The sequence below is a fragment of the Lipotes vexillifer genome, unplaced genomic scaffold (genome assembly GCF_000442215.2).
Source record: "Lipotes vexillifer unplaced genomic scaffold, Lipotes_vexillifer_v1.1 scaffold164, whole genome shotgun sequence".
NCBI classification, from domain to species: Eukaryota; Metazoa; Chordata; class Mammalia; order Artiodactyla; family Lipotidae; genus Lipotes; species Lipotes vexillifer.
The window spans coordinates 1,872,022-1,879,237 of record NW_006789313.1 but is presented as its reverse complement, the minus strand read 5'-3'; the positions used below and the strand labels follow the sequence as shown (position 1 = coordinate 1,879,237).

General features: G+C 38.5%; 1 protein-coding gene across 1 annotated transcript in view; it reads right to left on the bottom strand.

The window, feature by feature from the left end:
• The window catches only part of DPH6 (diphthamine biosynthesis 6), a 184,352-nt gene extending 177,897 nt beyond the window's left edge, over positions 1 to 6,455 (bottom strand). Inside the window, exons 1-2 of the mRNA XM_007462505.1 lie at positions 6,400 to 6,455; positions 2,996 to 3,090 (exon numbers count right to left, since the gene is read on the bottom strand). Coding sequence (XP_007462567.1) covers positions 2,996 to 3,090; positions 6,400 to 6,440 — 136 coding nt within the window. The 5' untranslated portion in view covers positions 6,441 to 6,455. The remainder of the gene's footprint in view (positions 1 to 2,995; positions 3,091 to 6,399) is intronic.
• Positions 6,456 to 7,216: the final 761 nt, after the last annotated feature.

The following is a 7,216-nucleotide window of genomic DNA, read 5'->3' as shown; positions in this document are numbered from 1 at the left end:
TCCTGCTGACTTTAAATCGCGATTAGCTAAACCCTCTCCATCTACCAACCCACAGCCATCTATTCTCTTCCATTACAATGAGAGTTGCAGCTGATTTTTTCCAGCTTTTACTTTGTAATATCCCAATTCCATTTACTACTAAATTTTTTCTCACTAACAATATTGTAAATAAATAGCTCCATTCCACATGAGGCGTAATTTAAAGATATACTTTGCGTGTCATCTTACCACTCTGCTAGTGAACCCCGAGCACATGGAAGGTTATAAAGACAGTCCTTAACTTGGTTAAGGTTAGGATTTTTAGTTAAATCGTTAAATTTAGGATTTTTCAACTTTACAATGGTACAAAAGCTATACGCATTCAGGAAAAACTGTACTTCGACTTTTGAATTCTCATCTTTTCCCAGGCTAGTGAAATGTGGTCGATACCCTGTGTGATGCCCAGCAGAGAGCCACAGCCCCCAGTCAGTCACACAATCACAAGGGTTAACAACCAATACACTTAGAACCATTCTGTACCCATACAACCATTCTGTTTTTCACTTCCACACACTACAGAATTCAATAAACTACATATGATATTCAACACTTTATTATAAAATACTGTTTGTGTTAGATGATTTTGCCCAGTGGTAGTTCTAAGCACAGTTAAGGTAGGCTAGACTAAGCTATGATGATCAGTAGGTTAGGTGTATTAAATGAATTTTTGACAGAATATTTTCAACTTATGTATTTCAACATAACCATACTGTAAGTCAAGGAAGCTCTGTATGTTAATGATTCAGTACAAGGTAACTGTAATAATTCATATAGAAAAGCTGAAGATAGAAACTCCAGGGAATGAAATTATATCATGTACGTATTATATATTATATAATACAATCTGCTTTTTAAATACAAACACCTCTAAAGATAGAAAGCTTAAAAAACTCACTTGCCTGACTGGCCACAAGGGATAAGAAAATTCTTTCCTTTGGTAACAGAACACAACCTGCAAGGAAATTCTTGCTTCTTCTTTTATAATATAGAAGTTATAGTGTAGTTCCCACTCACCCTTAGTCAAAGAATTTTCTCTTTATTATTTAAAGTCAGAAATAGGAGGTTATTTTCTAAACATATCACTTCGAAAAAGCTATTATCATTAATCATCAGAAGCCCAGTACAAAATCCTAAAATGTATGTTTATCCCTGACCCTCTACAGGACCTCCACAGGACCTGTTCTATTTCTTCCTATAAAATATTTCTAATCTCTATCTTCCCCACTTCACTTCCAGCATTACTTGGGTCTTAATCAGAGAAGGAAAGAAAATTCAAATATCTGACTGAAATAACTGCTCGCTCTTGCAGGGCTAATTCTAGTTAGTTCATTATTCATTTGTCCATCAATAAACCTTGAGTGAATGCTTATCAGAGGCACAGAGCTGTCCCAAGTGCTGAGGAACAATTAAAGGAACACAAAAGATATGACCTCTCCTCTCAAGAAGCTTACAAACAACCTATTTGGGCATAAAGACAAAAAAAAGAAAAAGAAAAAATAAATAGAAAACAATTGTAAAATGATATAAAAATTCAATATACTGGCAGCACTGAGGAAGGAAGGAAGGAAGGAAGGAAGGAAGGGAGGAAGGGAGGGAGGGAGGGAGGGAGGGAGGAAGGAAGGCAGGAAGGAAGGAAGGGAGGAAGGAAGGAAATATTTAGTGCTAAATCCAGATTCAACTAAATTTACTGGGTGCCTACTTCATGCCAGGAACTATAATTAGGGTTTTCACTAATAATTCATCCTAAAATAATAGTAGAGCAAAAGCATGGAATCTTGAAAGAAGTTGAGTAAAGGGGATGATAAAAAGATCTTACTAGAAAAGTAGTAATAGAGTTAGACAAGTGTTAATCTCGCCCTATTACATTTTAGCAGTTAATATCTATGGTTGTATGGGTATAATAAAAGAGTATAAAAAGCAAATCAGTGAATATTTTTCTTTTTTTAAAAGTCTGATTGGGAAAAAAAAATTATAATTATGTGTGGTGATGGATGTTAAGTAAACGTATTGTGGTAATCATTTCACTATATATATATACACATATATGTATATATACATATATATACACCAAATCATTATATTATACACCTAAAACGAATACAGTGTTATACATCAATTATATCTCAATTTAAAAAAAGAGATTGTTGCTGTTTGAATTGTGTCGCTCCCAAATTCTTGTGTTAAAGTCCTAACATCTAATACCTCAAAATGTGACCTTACTTGGGAATAGGGTCATTGCAGATGTAATTAGTTAAGATGAGGTCATTAGGGTAAGGCCTTTATCCAGTATGATTGGTGTCCTTATTAAAAGAGGAAATCTGGACACTGACATGGACACAGAGAAAAAAACAGTTCTAAATGGGGAAATTTCATTGGAGAAAAACCGAAAAAAGTAGCTAAAATAAGGTCTATGGATTATTTGTAGATGTCCTTATTACCACAGACAAATAAAAAGTAGAAATACATTGCTCTACGGCTCTCTCAAGTCTCACACATTTACCTTACATCTAAGGTGGCTAAACTAGATGCTTTTAATAACAAAATTCACATATTATCATTTATTAATATATGTCTTACTTCCCAAGCTCCAAGAAGCTGTATCTTATTTAATGGTGCATTGCCAACAACACTTGGAAAAGTGTTGCAGTGGAACAGCAGTGCACTCTGAAGTAAGAGGATTCAGGTCTCAGCTCTGCAAGTTTATTCTAGCTATTTCACCTTGGACAAATTTATAAAACTCTAAGCTTCAGTATCTTTGTCTAATAAAACTTTCTAGGAGTTCTTATGAGGAGTAAAGGATATGTAATTGAAAACACTTAGCACAGAACATAGCAGATAACCAGTGCTAAAGATATATGAGTTCCTTTTTATTGTTTGCACACTGCATACAATAGAATGTGTTTATGAGGTTAGAGTTTCAGTCATTTAGAGAATTTTCTGATAGTTATACACTTACCTTGGTTTTCAGGTGGTCTTAGATTTGCTAAAGCAACAATCTGATGCCCAGCAGCAATGCACTGCATCATATTATAACAGCTGTCCTTCCCACCACTAAAAAATAAAGAAAGAAATAGATGAGACAAATATCAGGTTACTGACCATTATCTGACATAGACTCATTAGATATAGAAATAGAACATATTTTTTCGGCTTTTCAGAATATTTGAGGGACTATTTTACATTAGAATGCAAAAATCACATGTAATTTCCATAGCATACACAACTGATCAAACGAATCTGATTATCTAAGGCTGCTACTCACAAGGGCTTATGAAATTATATGCCATTATAACAAAGAGTATGCTAAACAAAAAATGGCAAGTCTTTGTTATAATGGCAATTATATGCCATTATAACAAAGACTATGCTAAACAAAAAATGGCAACTATCACTTTGTGATAGTGGCTTTGCTTAATATAAAGTGTTTTGCAAATAAAATATGATTTAATTTTACATTTCAGTTAAACTATTATATATACTTCTCAGATTAAATTTTCTATGAAAAAGCAGAAAAAAACATGTTCTGTTCCACTTTAAGAACTCTAACAACGGTCACCATCACCAATTAAAGGATCAAATTAAAGATCTGAGATCCAATCAAATGACAAAGTTTGATGTACTTGGTGGGTTCAAATTCTGTAGAGGTTGAAAGCAAAATGCTGAATTACATTGATAAAGTTAAACATCAGTACTATCAGTACTTCACCTTTCAGCCATCACTACATACGATGGCAGGACAAGGCCTGAGTCATAAATCTAAAAAACAGATTGACAGGAAATTCTAAATTCTGGTACCACATCTACCTACCTGGCAAATCACTTATTCAAGACCAATAGTCATTCATCTATAACAAGGTTGAATGGCAACCTCTATACTATTTCAGTTTAGTACCCTCTTGCATGTTTCTTCCTTTCTTTTATCTTTGTCTCTCTTCCTTTGTTTTATTCCTGTTTCCCTTCATTCTAATCTTTGCTAAAATCTGCAAATGTACCCCCAGATAATGTTTAGACCTATTTATAAGCAAAGAAACCAAGAGATTGATTATCCTAGAAGCTGGCCCTTTTGCCTTTTATTTTAGTTCCCAGCATCTGTCAGCCTCTACCATATTCTGATCAGTAACAACTGTCATTCCAGAACTTCTCAAGGGGAGGGAGATTGCAAGGGGCAAAGTGAAATTACACATCATGCTCTCTCCCCTCAGCTTCTGATGTTTCCCCCAAGTACCTCTTTCACAACTTCTCCTATTGAACCTCACTGCTTTATTTCCCCAGGACAAGATGATCTAATTCTTTAGAATATTTAGAATATTAAAGATTAAAGGGTATACAACCACAATCAGAACTTGTCCTTTTATTTTAAAATACGCTAAGATTTCAAATATGATTTTAAAATAGTATTTCCCAAATTGTGTTCTGTGGAACACTAGTGTCCGACAAATACTCTAAGAACAAAAGGTTTTAAAGGTCAAATTAAGTTTGGAAAATGCTGAGTACCTTACTCACTTCTTAGAACATCACAAAGTACATCAGCATATGTTAGGGAAGACATCCTTCACAAGATCAGAATTTCAGTTCCCAATTCTGGAATACCAAACTAAGTTACTCGATGTGCTTGGGTTCACATGCTTCATTATAAAATTAGAGAATGGTCTAACTAATCCTCAAGGTGTCATTCAACTGTAAAATTCAATGATGCAATCTTTTGTGTATTAGGAAAATATGCTCTTCATGGTCTAAAGATAATGTAAGAATCTTGGTTTCACTTATTCCCTAGAACACACACACATATCCCATCTCTTAGTGCACACATTAAATATATTTATTGCAAGCAGATTCACTGTATTAAGTTTAAATCCAAATACATTCAAGTGTATATGCATACAAATGTATATATGTATTATGTATGCATTCATATTTGTATGTACATATTATGTTCTGTACTCCTACTTATGTCTTCCAACATTTATACAGATCTTACATTTTAGCAACAATTTTCCAACACTGCCTTCTTTAAAAGTAATTTGCTTTTTTATTATAAAAGTAACATATGCACATTACAGAATATCTAGTGTAATGGATTATACCAATCTTCTTCTCTCCTTCCCTTCAACATTTCTGAGACTTTAATTAAGTGTCTCACTTTAATGGTTAAACTTTTGGTAAACTGCATGTGGATAGGAATTACTCATTTCCTGGACTGCTTTTTGTTCTTACTTATCTAGATCAAATGAAGTCCATAATGTTGGAAGCTTAATCACATTGTTTACAGAAGAAATTCATTGGAAAAAAATTATTTTGGCATTATAGTCCAGTATCCTGACAATGGCATTGAAGTAAAAGATGTCATATCGAGTCCTTAATAGGTCACACTATTGTCAGCCAGTATTAATTTCGTAGGTCACTGAACAAAAACTTTCATGAAATCGTCAATGGGCTTCGCACGGGTTGCCCTCTATTCATCTCACTCTATACAGATCCAAAAGTCATCAAATGTTCAAGTAGTCTGAATTCCCTTTTGCATTTTTTTATTTTTTTCCCTTTTGCTTCAGTTTACAGATTGAGTATGGAGACATTTAAGCTGACCAATCTTTGGTCGTCATAGGACTTAATTTAGAAACCTAAAAACATGATGGGTTATTAGATTTCAAACTCCTTTTGGAATATGGAGTATGTTACCGTAAGGTCACTTTTCTAAAAGCAATCATGAGTGTTCAAAGCAATGGCAACTGGATCTAAGATAAAACAGGATAATTCCATCTCTATCCTTGAGCACCAAAGTAAAACACATCTATACCATAAGCAGTCCAGTCACTAATGGGACGGCAGGCGAGGGAGAGGTGGTCTTTTGCGGGAGGGGGCGGGGCTGGTAACAAACTAGGGAACCAGGCAGGGCCGGAGGACCGGCAGAAAGACTGAAGGGAACTATAAAAGAGGATGAAAAGTGAGAGAAAAGGGTGGGAGAGACTCAGTAAGTGGCGTGAAGCAGTGCCCCTCAAACTTCACAGCCCATTACAGTTTTTGAGAATCCGACCCCGAGTCGGGTCAGAGTAATTTAACCAGCCCTCGGGCGGTGAGACCCAGACATCGTGAAACCAATCTGAACCCAAGTTTGGGGCCCAGAAGACCAGGGAGGCGGCGACGGAGTGAAAGGAGGAGCGCCAGCCTGGGACCGGGGACCAGCCGGGCCGGGCAGCAGCCCGAAGGCTCCGCCTCTTCCTGCTACCGGGAGGAGCCGCCGAGCCCCCCATACGCGGCTCCTGCAGGGACACCGTCAGTTCGGCGGCGGCGGCAACTCCCGCCACTCAGCAGAAAGGGACTGGAGGCAGGAAGGGAGGAGGAAGGCGGCACCGGGGCGGTTACCTGATCAGAGCCGCGACCCTCATGCTGGGCGCAGTGCGCATGCGTGAGGCGGGCGCGGGCCGCCGCCTCCGTGACGTGAGCAGGTCCTCGCCCGGGTGTTCGTTCCGCCGCCTGTCAGGCGACCGGTGCTGTGGCCCCTGCGGCCGCCCACGGGGCACCTGGACGCGTAGTACGCGCCACCTTGGCGCCTAGTCCCTGAAGCACGGACGTCCCGGCCCCGGAAAAGAACGCTGTTTAGGCGCGTCCTAACCACCTAAGTGAGGGCACTGAAGCTGCCTGGGGAAGGGCAGGGCCCGCGTCGCCGCGCTCGGGCTCGGAGCCCTGGATTTGTTTGGGTAGGAGAATGTTCAAAGTCCTTTATGCCGCCCATTGAAACACTTGTGGACAAGCATAGGGAAAGCAAGTTGGTCTTTACTTCTTCAGCCAGCCACCCACCCCTTCCCCAGAAAGAACTGCACCCTTTAGTTTTTTAGCTTTTGTCTCCTCAGTGCTTCCAACTTACCTCGGGGGCCACTCCTAAGACTGCTAAGCTCCCTGTGGTTTGGGCCCTTTGTGTAATAAAGAAGCTTAGAAGCTGATTAAGGCTCATCACCAAAGAGCAGTGTCCTTGCAGAAAGAAAATCTAATTTCTAAATTTATTCACCAAGTATTTACTGAGTGCCTTTTATTTATCTGGTGCTGTTTTAGGCTCTTGGGATACATCCGTGAATAAAACAATCACCTCCCGTGGGAGATTGCCGGGTGTGCTTTGCAAGGATAGAGTGGCAAAAACAAACAAAAAAACCCACCAATCACCTCCCTCCTGGAGTTTACATGG